Source organism: Natator depressus, chromosome 4 (genome assembly GCF_965152275.1).
Source record: "Natator depressus isolate rNatDep1 chromosome 4, rNatDep2.hap1, whole genome shotgun sequence".
NCBI classification, from domain to species: Eukaryota; Metazoa; Chordata; order Testudines; family Cheloniidae; genus Natator; species Natator depressus.
The window spans coordinates 95,953,844-95,967,748 of NC_134237.1; the positions used below are offsets into that span (position 1 = coordinate 95,953,844).

General features: G+C 40.8%; 1 protein-coding gene across 10 annotated transcripts in view; it reads left to right on the forward strand.

Moving 5' to 3' along the window:
- The window catches only part of APBB2 (amyloid beta precursor protein binding family B member 2), a 341,418-nt gene that overhangs the window by 122,118 nt on the left and 205,395 nt on the right, over positions 1-13,905 (forward strand). For 8 of the 10 annotated variants that reach the window (XM_074951507.1, XM_074951505.1, XM_074951508.1 and 5 more), the window contains one exon: positions 11,309-11,419. In XM_074951507.1, the coding sequence (XP_074807608.1) occupies positions 11,374-11,419 (46 nt within the window). In that variant the 5' untranslated portion in view covers positions 11,309-11,373. Of the gene's footprint in view, positions 1-11,308; positions 11,424-13,905 lie in introns of those variants that run through there. The other 2 variants (XM_074951514.1, XM_074951510.1) reach the window with 2 other exon arrangements.

Consider the following 13,905-nt stretch of genomic DNA (forward strand, 5'->3'; position numbering starts at 1 on the left):
TGAAAGCTCCCACTGCTTAATGCTCACTTTATCCACCCACCTTCTGCACAACCTGTCCATCTTGTAAATGAACTGTAAATGCTTTTTCGGCAAGCGAGAAACTTTGGAAGAAAAGCAAATTTACAAAAATGAGCCCAAGAAAATCTCTATTTTTTTGCAAGTGAAATCATAAGAGATTATTATGTAATATCTATGGGTAGTGGAAAATGGAGATAGCAATAGCATGGATAATGGATGGGAATTTAGGCAGAGTGCCAAGGAAAGCTATGGCTATAGCTATGGCTATAATAAAGCTAGAGGAAAGTAACTTTGTAGATTTGAAGGAGTGGAAAGTATGTCAGATATAATGATGCAAGTCAGCTGGTTGACAAGGCATAACAGCCTTGCTACACAAGTGCTCTATATGGAAAATGCTGAATCAAGACAATTCAGACTGGTCTGACATCTTGGATTTCAAGGCATTCAGCAGAAGGGCTCTCTCTGTGTTGTGTAGAGCCCAATGCCGAGACCTCCGAAAGCCACTGCAATAATTTAATGTCCAGATATGTACCTTTTAAAAATGTGCACTAGTACAGGATAAATGCTTGTTACAGATACATGTAGGAACATAAAATGAAGGTAAAATAATTTTAAGGCTATAATAAAAACACATACAAGTAGAGAAATTCTGAGTCAAAACTAATGCAGTAGCATTTACTCTGACCTGTTATGACTAGGCAGGACGTGCTGTTAAGTGGTTCATTACAAATAGACTGTACTGTTTTAGTGCTGGATTTCCATTATTTCTACAATGTAGAAATTATGTTGGGCAAAATAAATATGATGAAACTCATTATCCATTGCCCTGCACCATGTAGCCATTTACACCAGTGCACAGTGAGTGCGAAGAGGTGTAAAATGCTGGTTTTTGGTTTGGTAGCATTTTACATCCACTTTGTACTGGTCCAGGTGATTCTGCGTGGTGCAAGACAATTGAAGATCAGGCCATTTTTTGTCATATAGCTTTGTATTACTTGCTGCCCAGAGTCCGAGGGCCATGTAGCATTAGACCGTATGTTCTGAAATATCTTTTGTGAGTCTTAACCTTACTTTCTTTGAGTAACTTTGCTTCTAGCTCAGTGTGTTCTAAAAGATGGCCAAAAAAGATGTGTCCAATCCAGATCCTTAGGTGATGTCATTTGGCATAGTTGCACTGGAGTGAATGGAGCTATGCTGTTTTACATCAGCTGAGCATCTGGCACTAGAACTGCTACTGACAATATTTTTGCGTTTTGTCTTAACATAATTCAGTATCTATAATTTTGTACTGACACTTTCTTCTACTTTGTGATGAAATGAAGTCCGTATCATGGGAATTAAAAAACCTCCAAAAACATGAAAAACAGCTGTTGTACTGACAAAATGAACTTCTGTATATTATCTAGGTTTGAGATACGGAACCAGTAACAACAAGCTACTTGAATTCAGCTTAGCAAGGAAAGGGTCTACAGAATGTGGAAGCACTAAAGTATTAGATTTCAGGAAAGCATATTTTGAAGAATTAAGGCATCTATGATGAAATTTGTCTGAGTTAACGAATGCAGGAATTGGCCCTCAGTGAGCAAGGTCTAGTGGGAGATAGTGATAAAATCCATATTGTAGATGGCTACTGAGAATCTCAAAAAAACAAAGCACAACAGACTACAGTTTGTTTGGAAATAAAAGACACTGATCATTTCTTATTCCTTGTGCCTTCATAAGGAACTCTTCAGAATTGGAAAAGGAGTAGGCAACCAAACAAGAATAGTTAATGTTAGTTAAAGATAAAGGCAGACAATAGATAAAATAGGTTAATATGAGACATGAAAAATAAGTTAAAAATATATTAGGGGGTTAAATAGGCCTATAAATAAATGAAGAGGGGGATGAAATTAATCATGGAGTAAAAATAGCTGAGATTGAATTGGAAAAAAAAAACTGCTTTGAACCACAGAAAGTAAGGATGCAAAAAGGAATATGATGAGTTAGAGAGAAAGGAAGACTTTGTAGCTTCTAGGCAAGGCTTCCTTGTTCTCTCAGGCTTTCAAGAAAGGGGCACTTTAGAGGAGCCCATGCAGATGAGGAAGATAGCAGTTGTTAGTAGAGCTGAGTGAATAATGGATTTTCTAAGTTTTTGGACTGAACCAAAACCAAATAAACGGAGAAGGGGGTAGTTTGATATGAACTGAAACTGATTTTTTAAAATGTTCCTATAAACTGAAAAACTTTTTAGAAGTTAAAAAAAAAAAATTGAGGTTTTTTTTTTGTTTTGATTCAGCATATTTTTCACCCTTCAAATTATTTTATTGGCAAAATATGAAAATGACACACTGTTTTTAAATGAAAAAATAGAAACTAAACTTTCAACTTTTTTCTAAATTTTTTTCAACCAAAACTGTTTGTCCGGGGTGACCCAAGTATGTGAATAGTTTTGGTGATCTGAAAAATTTCATTTTAGGGGAAATTACTATTCACCAGAAAAATTTCACTAGTTGTTAGTCCTGATAGGCTGAATGGGAGAGGAAGAGTCACACCTTCAGCAAGAGAGGCACACTTAAAAATAATGAATATGAATCATGAATGACCTTTTGTCACTGAGGGAGACCCTCATTGGCAACTGGCCGAGGGTACATCATAACATAACTCACATCAGGCCTGACACACTGTTGTCATAATTTGTATGTAAAAGATGTCATGTGAGGTATAATGCAAACTGACAACACACTGATCATTGATATTATTGTGTGATGTATGTACAGACAGTGTAAAAAGAATTATAGATGTGTGATGGAAATAAGTTTTTAAAAGGTGTTTTGCAAGCAGTGTATGAACCAAGCATGTCCTAGACAAAAGAATGTTATTTTGCCTGTTTTCCTGTGTGTCCAGTGTAAACTGAGCCAGATAACACCTCTGAGGACAAAGGAAAATACATCTACATAGAAGGTAAATTTCAGAGTAGCAGCCGTGTTAGTCTGTATTTGCAAAAAGAAAAGGAATACCTGTGGCACCTTAGAGACTAACAAATAAATTTGTTAGTCTCTAAGGTGCCACAAGTACTCCTTTTCTTTTTATACAAGGTAAATAAAGCTCTCAAGTTAAATGAGCAGGGAGAGGAAGACCACTTAATGGTCATGATGGGGGATGGAGCCTGGACTCCCAGAAAGCTGTCTTGGCTATTCAGACAGAGACAATAGACTTTGGGAAATATGAGCAAAGGCAGACAGCCATTTTGGCATAAAGAACATAAGAATGGCCATACTGGGTTTGACCAATGATCTATCTAGCCCAGGATCCTGTCTTCCAACAGTGGCCAGTGCCAGATGCTTCAGAGGAAATGAACAGAACAGGGCACTTTTATCAAGTGATCTGTCCCCTGTTGTCTAGTTCCAGCTTTTGACAGTTAGAGGTCAGGGACTTCCAGAGCATGGAGTTGCATCACTGACCATCATGGCTAATAGCCATTGATGGACCTATCCTCCATGAACTTATCTAATTTTTGTTTGAACCCACTTACACTTTTGACCTTCACAACATCCCCTGACAATGAGCTCTGCAGGTTGATTGTGTGCTTCTTATACAGTGCAGACTTCCATCCCACGTTCATGACATCACAAGACCTTGTGCTAGCAAGTATTTCAGTTGGGGGCTTCCTGCCAAAGGCAGCATCTCAGGCTAACCCTCTGAACCCTGCACTTACCTACATGAGCTATGCTGTTCATGAATGAACAAATCAACTGCAACATCATCAAGAACTTCCGATAATGTGTGTATTCTGCAATCGCTATTCAATCAAATACTGGAGAGATTGGTGCTATTGGTAAACAAAGTGAAAACAAATGGACTACTTGTCATATCCAGACCTGAGACTTTTCTATAAGTGATCTCACCTAACTAATTCTTTTTATTCCTCTTTTAATTTCTCTCAGTGAATTTGGAATATGTGGGTAAAATCCTGGCCCGTTACTGAAATCAATAGCCAAACTCCCATTGACTTGAATGGGGCCAAGATTTCATCCTGTGTACCTAGGTTCTTAATGACTCTTAGACTTTAAGGTCAGAAGGGACCATCATGATCCTCTAAACAACAAGGAGTCCGGTGGCACCTTAAAGTCTAACAGATTTATTTGCACATAAGCTTTCGTGGGAAAAAACCCCACTTCTTCAGATGCATGGAGTGAAAATTACAGAGGCAGAAATAAATATACTGGCACATGAAGAGAAGGGAGTTACCTCACAAGTGGAGAACTAGCGTTGACAGGGCCAATTCGATCAGGGTGGATGTAGTCCACTTCCTATAATAGATGAGGAGGTGTCAATTCCAGGAGAGGCAAAGCTGCTTTTGTAATGAGCCAGCCACTCCCAGTCCCTATTCAAGCCCAAATTAATGGTGTTAAATTTGCAAATGAATTTTAGTTCTGTGGTTTCTCTTTGAAGTCTGTTTCTGAAGTTTTTTTGTTCAAGTATAAGCTACTTTCAAATATGTTATAGAATGTCCAGGAAAATTGAAGTGTTCTCCTACTGGCTTTTGTATGTTACCATTCCTGATGTCTGATTTGTGTCCATTTATTCTTTTACGTAGGGACTGTCCAGTTTGGCCCATGTACATGGCAGAGGGGCATTGCTGGAACATGATGGCATATATAACATTAGTAGACGTGCAGGTGAATGAGCCTCTGATGGTGTGGCTGATGTGGTTGGGTCCTCTGATGGTGTCGCTAGAGTAGGCAACGAGGTTTGCTACAGGGATTGGTTCCTGGGTTAGTGTTTCTGTGGTGTGTAGTTGCTGGTGAGTATTTCCTTAATTTGGGGGGCTGTCTGTAAGCAAGGACTGGCCTGTTTCCCAAGGTCTGGGAGAGTGAGGGATCGTTTTCCAGGATAGGTTGTAGATCTTTGATAATGTGCTGGAGAGGTTTTAGCTGGGGGCTGTACGTGATGGCCAGTGGTGTTCTGTTATTTTCCTTACTGGGCCTGTCCCGTAGTAGGTGGTTTCTGGGTACCCGTCTCGCTCTGTCAATCTGTTTCCTCACTTCCCCAGGTGGGTATTGTAGTTTTAAGAATGCTTGATAAAGATCTTATAGGTGTTTGTTTCTGTCTGAGGGATTGGAGCAAATGCGGTTGTATCTTAGGGCTTGGCTGTAAACAATGGATTGTGTGTGTCCTGGATGGAAGCTGGAGGCATGTAGGTAAGTATAGCTGTCAGTAGGTTTCTGGTATAGGGTGGTGTTTGTGACCATCACTTATTTGCACTGTAGTGTCCAGGAAGTGGATCTCTTGTGTGGACTGGTCCAGGCTGAGGTTGATGGTGGGATGGAAATTGTTGAAATCCAGGTGGAATTCTTCAAGAGCCTCCTTCCCGTTGGTCCATATGATGAAGATGTCATCAATGTAGTGCAAGTAGAGGAGGTGCGCTAGGGGACGAGAGCTGAGGAAGTCTTGTTCTAAGTCAGCCATAAAAATGTTGGCATACTGTGGGGCCATGCGAGTATCCATAGCAGTGCCACTGACTTGAAGATATAAGTTGCCCCCAAATGTGAAATGGTTGTGGGTGAGGACAAAGTCACAAAACTCAGCCACCAAGTGTGTCATGGCCTCATCAGGGATACTGTTCTTGACAGCTTGTAGTCCATCCTCATGTGGAATATTGGTATAAAGAGCTTCTACATCCATGGTGCCCAGGATGGTGTTTTCAGGAAGATCACCAATGCATTGGAGTTTCCTCAGAAAGTCAGTTGTGTCTTAAAGATAACTAGGAGTGCTGGTAGCGTAGGGTCTGAGGAGAGAGTCCAAATAGCCAGATAATCCTGCTGTAAGAGTGCCGATGCCTGAGATGATCGGGTGGCCAGGGTTTCCAGGTTTATGGATCTTGGGTAGCAGATAGTCTGACCTGCACATTGCAGGCCACAGAACTTCACCCACCCACTCCTGCAATAGACCCCTAACCTCTGACTCAGTTACTGAAGTCCTCAAATTATGATGTAAAGACTTCAAGGCTTTTATGCTTCATTCACTGTGTTATCTGAAAGTCTTATGAGATGCATTACTAAACAAAGAGCAAAACTGTCTTCTAGACACAGTACTCTGATTATTATGTTCATACGACATAAAATAATGTCAATGTCTATGGTAGCTATTAAAGATCAAATTAACTGCTTGCATGCTCCACTGACGTCACTGGATTAGCTAGTGCTTACACCAGTGGTAAATCTGGCCCTAAGCAGCTGGTATTAGGCCCCCAAATTAAACATGGAAAGAAAAGCTTGGATAAGTTTTTCTCAAGCACATCAAACGTTGTGAGGCCGTGGCAGTGGAATTAAATTCTTTTGCAGCTGCCATGAAGAATGTAATGAGGAATGAAGAAATAAGAAAGCTGCAATGATAAGCTGGGAGCATGTAAAGGAAACTGCTTATGAAGAGGACAAGATTTGAAGTAGCAATGATAGCACCAACTTAAATGTGTCTGAGGGGGAAGAATTCCTGTCAAGCTGATTTATATCCTCATTCTCTGTGATGACTGATGGTGGATTGCTTGGTCACTGAGGCTGTTAATAACACACTGGCACTCAGGTGAAGTGCATGCTGCCTTCAGGCGCTCACCTCCATAGCCAGGATAAAATGATATGCATTATGTATGTTTCGGTTGTCTGCTGTACTTGCTTATGCTGCATGACTACTATCAACATCATTCCCTGAAAATATTTACTCACTTTCCAGAGAGCCAAGATAAGGTCATCATGAAAGGTGAGAAAATAATTATTTCGGCATCCAGAACAAAAGCAGCACACTCTTTGAAGAAGAGCTGTAATAAAGGATACTCTAACAATTGTATCTGTTTACAGAGAAGTATAAGGGTATATCTACACTACGAAATTAGGTCGAATCTATAGAAGTCGATTTTTTAGGAAGCGATTTTATACAGTCGATTGTGTGTGTCCCCACTAAGCGCATTAAGTCGGCGGAGTGCGTCCACAGTACCGTGGTTAGCATTGACTTATAGAGCGTTGCACTGTGGGTAGCTATTCCACAGTTCCCGCAGTCTCCGCTGCCCATTAGAATACTGGGTTGAGCTCCCAATGCCTGATGGGACAAAAACATTGTCGCTGGTGGTTTTGGGTACATGTGGTCAGTCTCCCCTCCCTCTGTGAAAGCAATGGCAGACAATCGTTTTGCGCCTTTTTTCCGTGTGGATGCCATACTGCTTTCAGCAGATGGTGCAGTAGGACTGCTAACTGTCATCATTGAACCACCGCTTCTGCTGCAACTCTGCTCTCCTGCGTAGGCTTTTTATAATAGTGTTTGAATCCATTAAAAACAGGAATCCATTAAAAAACAGGAGACTGCTACATAGGCTTTTTATAATAGTGTTTGAAGCATAATAAACAAGAATCCATTAAAAAACAGGAGACTGCTGCCCTAGAACTGGTAACATTGTGAATGCCTGACTTTGATTTGCAGGTCCCACTGAGTCTGCGTGCTTCTTGGGGCTCCTGTGCCTACCTCAGACACACGTGTGCACCTAAAATGTGTACATGCAAAACAGTACATACACAATTGCTTGGGCTCGTTTGACAATTGGAGGTTTTCAGTCCAAATCTGTGTTGATTAGCCTAATGGGTGTGTAGACTAGGACAGGTGTTTTGTTTTTTAAACATGTTAGTGATCATGTTTTAACTAACATGTTTTAGCACCCTAATGTAGACAGGGCAAATTATATTTCAAGCTACACTGGTTGAGGTAAACCTCTAGTGGTCACCTTGACCAGATAACATGGTAAAAATCAACTTCCCCTGTTTATACTGAAGTTTTAAAACCTGGTAGTTAATATATAAAAGAGCATTTATCCTAGTCTAGACATATCCCTGCTGGAAAGCACAGTGCAGTATCATTAAGATGGTAACTCCAAGTGCAAAAATCCCAGTTACTGAATGGAGATACTGAAGAATAAATTGTATTTTGACAACTCATTCTCTAATACATTATTATTTCGCATACATATATTTAGCTCTATGAGGTACTGTAACAAGTCAGTGCAGTTTTCATTTTAAGATAAAAATTGGTGAAATCTCCGATTACAGTCAAATGAATCCTCTATACATGTCCTGTCTTAATACACGTTATTGTTGCCATTGAGTTCACTGTATATATTTGTTCACAGCTGTGATCTCTAGTTTTCCAATTAGTAGTCCAATTAAGTATCGTTTAGACCCATTTGGGGCCACGCGGTTAGGAAAACTACATTCTGGTTTAGCTCAACTGTGCTACAGTTTAAGCATGTTTTAAAAGCTGTTATTACAGCAGGGTACAGAGGGCCTCTGTGATGCTGCTTCAGCCACTGGGGAAGGAAAGAAAATAGTACCTCTAGTGTATTGCTGCTGTAAAATGCTTAGGGATATTTGTTATGATTTAGTAGGTAGCATTGTTTTAGAAAGTTACAGCTTTCCTGAATAGGACAAGGATCTATTCATAAAAGCTAAAGAAACACTGCAATTTTCAATTCGTTACGCAAAGCCCCTGCAAGTTTCTTTTTAAAGGCATTGAAAGGAATTGTAAATAATGACGATAGGGGTGGGGAGAGAATCATCTGTATCCAGATAACTTTATTAAGTATAAAGTAAAAAGAATAATCCCTGCAGAGCTGTTGACTATTACCATCTCTTGTATTCAGTTATAATCACCTGTGGGCATTTCATGAGTGGGCTATTTTTCTTACCAAAGACCAGCACGCTGCGCCTTTGAGGAAGGGGAAAGAATTATTAATGGATTAGGAAAGGAAGAAGAATTCTGTTTTTTCCATTCACAAACTGTTATGTCAAAACCATCAATTAAATTATAAAAGGCTTCAAACCACATGTTTTAATCCATCATCTCTGGTGGCATCCATTAGAGGGTTACTTTTGTCATCCCTCTTATGCTGCTTCTGACAGTTGATACAATGGGCTGCTGTGTGACGTCTGTGTAGTTTTTAAATCTCTCTCTCTCTCTCTCTCAGATTTTATTTCTAACATTTATAAAGTCTCCAGATGTAATGGGGGGAAATTCAAGACTTGTATTGCGAATCAATTTTTGAATTAATCGGCTGGTTCAGTTAAGCCATAGAAATCTTTGAAGCACATGGAAGGAGGTTTTTGTTGAGGAAACTACATTATAGTGCAGAACATGCTGAAGAATAGTTATAAAAATCATTTTCTTTGGGGGTAAATTATATAAAAATAAAAGAGTAAGGTTTACTCTTTCTTGCCGTCATGTAGATAGGGTTACCAGGTGTCTAAAAGTCCAGTTGGCATGGGGCTGGCAGGCTTCCTACCCGGCTCTGTGCGGCTCCCAGGAACAGGCTGGCATGTCTGGCTCCTAGGCGGAGGGGCGACCAGGGAGGCTCTGCACGCTGCCCCCTCCCGCAGGCACTATGTGGCAGACAACAACTGTGTTTTTGGACAATACCTGTGAAGGAGATTTCCAGGGAAATATCTAGAGGGAGGTGAATGTAAACTCCTGCCCTCCCTTCCCCTTATGCAACCCAGCCTTTTGAAGCTATGCTCTGAGAAGGGGGCCATTGTCTGTTGATCACCTGTTTACAGGATCTGAAGATCAAAGGAAAGGCTATATAAAGAAAAAAGCTGATCTGCCTAGTGTGTGTGCTTGTTCTGAGCAAAAGCTGTTATGAATTTGTAACCAACAGAAAAACCCCTTTGTGATGTTTGAAGGACTGGCTCCTACCAGAATCCCTTCTGGAGTTGGGGGGTGGTCTCTGGTAAGCTTATTCGTATGTGTCCTTTTTTTATTGTTTTAATTTGTTCTCTCTGTAATGTTGTCACTTCAGGAATAAATTTGCTTGTTCAGAAAAAGCTGTGGGGTAGCTTATAACTATAGGCAATTAGTTCATAACCTCTGAGGAGAGAGAACAAAGTGCAGATGCTGGCCTGTTTAGGCAGTCTGGCTTGCTGGGGATATCGCAATGTAGACAGGAAACTGTGCAGTCTGGAAAAACCCTGTTCAGGAAGGGAGAGAGACATGAGTCTCCACCCAAAAGAGGTGACTGCTCAGGAGTCAGGAGCCTAAAGTTACGTGCCCTCAAGTTGTCAAGGGACCATAGAGAGGAGATAGGCACCTTCAGCAAAGGAAGCTCATCTAATTCAGGAAGTAATTGATATTAAGTTTCCTTAGGGAGCTGACATGCGTGGAGATTTGTGAAAGTGGTTCCCCAGCCCTAGTCCTGTGCCCTATACATTAAACGAAGCTGCCTCTTAAGGTATCCTTTGGAAATCAGTAAGTGCATGTAGCTTCAGCCTGGAGCAGCAAAAGCTTTCCTGACGTATTAGGGGGGAAAAACGGGATTCTGTTCTACAGTTTAGGGGGAAAAAGAGGTTTTTTTGTTGGGGTTTTTTTTTTTTTTGGTTTTAAATTATACAGTTGTGAGAAGGTCATTATTGACAGATATCTTGGGAGATGAACATGCAGACAGACAGACAGGAGAATCTACAGATGGAGGAGGAGTTGGAAATCTTGAGCTAAGGATCAAAGCAATGGGGCTTCTTATTTATTGTGGGAGGTTTATTTGTCATAGGTGCTAGAACTGGGTGTGCTACCGCACCCACTGTCTTGAAGTGGTTTCCATTATATAGAAGGTTTACAGTTTGGTTCAATGACTCTCAGCACCCCCACTATACAAATTGTTCCAGAACCCCTGATATTTGTAGACTGAAAGGTTTTACATTAATACTTGTCAGTTTCAGCAACATTTGACTCAGCAGGATTGGAGGCAAGATTTCTGTTTTCCAAAATGAACGTTTATCTGTGCTTTGCTTTTCCTGCTTGACTAACTTCTTTCTGATCTTTTAGAGAACTGCGGTATTCCAATACAGACTCTATAATTTTATTGAAATATTCAACTAATTTGAAATTAAATGCAAAGTTTTATTATTGTTCAGAAATTGCTCTATCAGAATTAAAATTCATTGTCACTAACCGTAACTGCATCACTAGTTTTAAACAAAGTGCGCAAAACTCTTGTGAAACTTAGGTTACGCTGTCTGTGACATCAATCAAAATAAGCTACAGTGAAAAGGTGCCGTGTGAGATTGATGTTTGCCTTAAAATTTATGTATGTTTATTAATGGAGACTGAGCACTAATGATAAATTTGCAGTCTGTCATCTCTGCTGACAACATGACTATACATAATTTATAAACATAGAAACCCTAAATTTGTGGAGGTCTTTAGTATTTTAATGAAAATGATACAGCCATTGTACTAAATCTTCACTTTTGTTTTGTTTTGTTCTTTTCTTCCCCCACAGTTAAATATTTCGATCTTGTACTTTGAAAACCACTGACAGCGTCTGGTAATGTGCTGACTGGCACTATGGGCAGGCGGTACCCAGGGGCTCACTATCGTCCAAGCAGCTCATGTATGTATGTGATTGGTCTCGTTATCTGTCATATTTTTATTACACTTTTGAAAGGCGCTAAGTTGTCTCCCATTATTTTGAAACCGTTTGTAAATTCCAAACTAGTCTTTAGAATGGGCACTGAAGCATTCTTATCACTATGTTTCTGATATTTATATACCCAAATTATATAACCCGCATTACCTCTGTTGATTTGTTCAAACTGCAAAGGTAATTTCTGAACCTTTAAAAATGGTGTACTGGCTGGCTTGTTCAACTTTGGCTTATTGCACCAGATCTCCAACTTTCTTTTATTCACACTGTCCAGGGCCCCAGACATAGTTTAAGTGCTAGAAACCCTCAAATTAATAAACTGCTGGAGCATAACCTGAAAAAATTTAGCTCATTTCAAAGCTATGTACTATTGCTAAAGTCTTCCAGTTTAGATGAAGCTTTTTGTGTCTTATTAATTCATTTTTTCTCTGTTTGAGTTAAATATTTGCTTCTTCCTTCTGTGTCTTCTCTGCTGACAAGCAGTTCATGGGTATCTAGCTTATTTTAGCTGACGTCCATTAATTTATCTCTCATTAAGGAATCTTTTCAGTAAAAAGTTTAAAGACTCTTTAAAGTTTGTCACCCGCACCTTTAATGTGATTGGAAGACTGATAAGTAGCTTGAACAGCCTGGGTAATGCTAATCTCTCAGCCCGCAGGCTTGTTATATTATATTGTACATGAAATTATCTTCCCAGGAGGTAGTGTGATATCTCCTGTGTGACAGTTCCTAACTTCAGATGACTGCTGTCAGTTCCCATGCATATCTGTTGATTCCTCAGGCCACCAAGGTAAAACAGTATAACTTCTTCTTTACTGTACAGAGCCTTTGCAGACTATTTCGTTTATAATAGTTTCGCTTTGAAACATTGAGATGAAATATTTCACTAGCCATTTAGGTGGTACTTTAACTGTTGCATCTCCTGGTACACCTGCTATCATCGCCTGAGATTCTAGTTTTGGAGATTGATTTAGTTTAGTTTGGCCCCAGGCTTCTAGAGGTTAAATCCAGGCCAGAGGTAAGTTACACTTATTATTTCAGGAAGGGTAGCTGTCCCGTCTTTGTAAACACATCTGTTAAAATAACCTATTAGAGATGACACAAACTCTTCAGAAAAATAGTATCTAGTTTTGAAGGTAATACAGAGATGATACCTGAAGTTGAAGGGGATGCGGAGGAGTGTTACAGCCCTGGCTGAGCTCCCCCTTGTGGCTGGGCACCAGACTGCTATATTGACCAAGCCTTTGAATCCCAGGGGCTTTTAAGCCTACTGAGTCTGAGCAGCATCCAGACCCAGTCTCTAAGTCTTGCTTTTAAGGTACACTCCTGGGGTACAGACCACCTGACTAGTATCCTTTCTTGGGATGTAGAACCCATAGTTCAGCTGCCATAGGCCCGAGGCCACTGTTGACCCTCATCTCCACAGTAGTTCAAGAATATCATTCCCAGAGCTCCACACTCACGGGTGCTTGCGTTTACTGTTTAACCTTTCAAGGACCTTGTGACGGTTAAAACAAGAGAGCACAGACTTTGCAAAGGAATCACTAAAGCATACACAAGTTACTCATAGGCAAAGTACAAGAGTTACAGAACTAGAAAAAATAAACACCAGTACGTAAAACTACCTCCTTCAGTCATCACTCCGAGAGCCGTTTGGGTTAATGTCCTTCAAGATCCCAGGACCTTTTTACACTCTACTCTTCCTGTTCAGCTCTCCTGTTAGCCAATGGCTGGCTGGTAAGACAGCCCAGACTCAAGAAGGACTGACCCTTAAATAAAGTTCTGATCCCCTCTTATCAGGTCACTCCGCCAAGCAGCTTCAAAAGCCCTGTCAGTCAGGTGATCAGTTGCTCAACTCCAGCCTTCCTCCTTTCCTCCCCTAGGTCTAAACTGGGAAAACTAGTTCCCCTGGACTGGAGCCGGCCCATTGTTCTGGGTGGACCCATTTGAATGGAGCATCACTGAGGTTGAGGGATTTTGATGGCTTTCCCATTGTGAGCCCCTCTGCTAGGGGTAAGGATTTCTACGAACACCTCCTGAGTGTCCCAGCTCAGGATGGAAGCCACAGCACAGTTTCCAGTCAAAAATAACATTGAAGTACCAGAATGTTGTTGCAGATTGATATAGACATACAGACACATACTGATCTGTTACAGTGGGGCTCTGAGGAGGCATGGTGTGGGACATTGCGGACTGCGTGGCAAGCTATGTGACATGAGAAGGGAGTTAGCCTGTGCACAGTGGTATGGGGTGAAAGGATCAGGGTTATGAGGGAAGCCTTGGGGAAACTGGGGCTGTGAGGGTGCTGGGGTTGTGAGAAGTAGGGGTTATCACGTATGTGGGGTTTGAGGGAGTGAGCACAGATGTGGGTGGAGAAGGGAGTTGAACCACCAAGTGGTGGCCATGGGTTTGAACTGGGATGTGGGGATGGCAGGGAGGAATGGAACTGAACA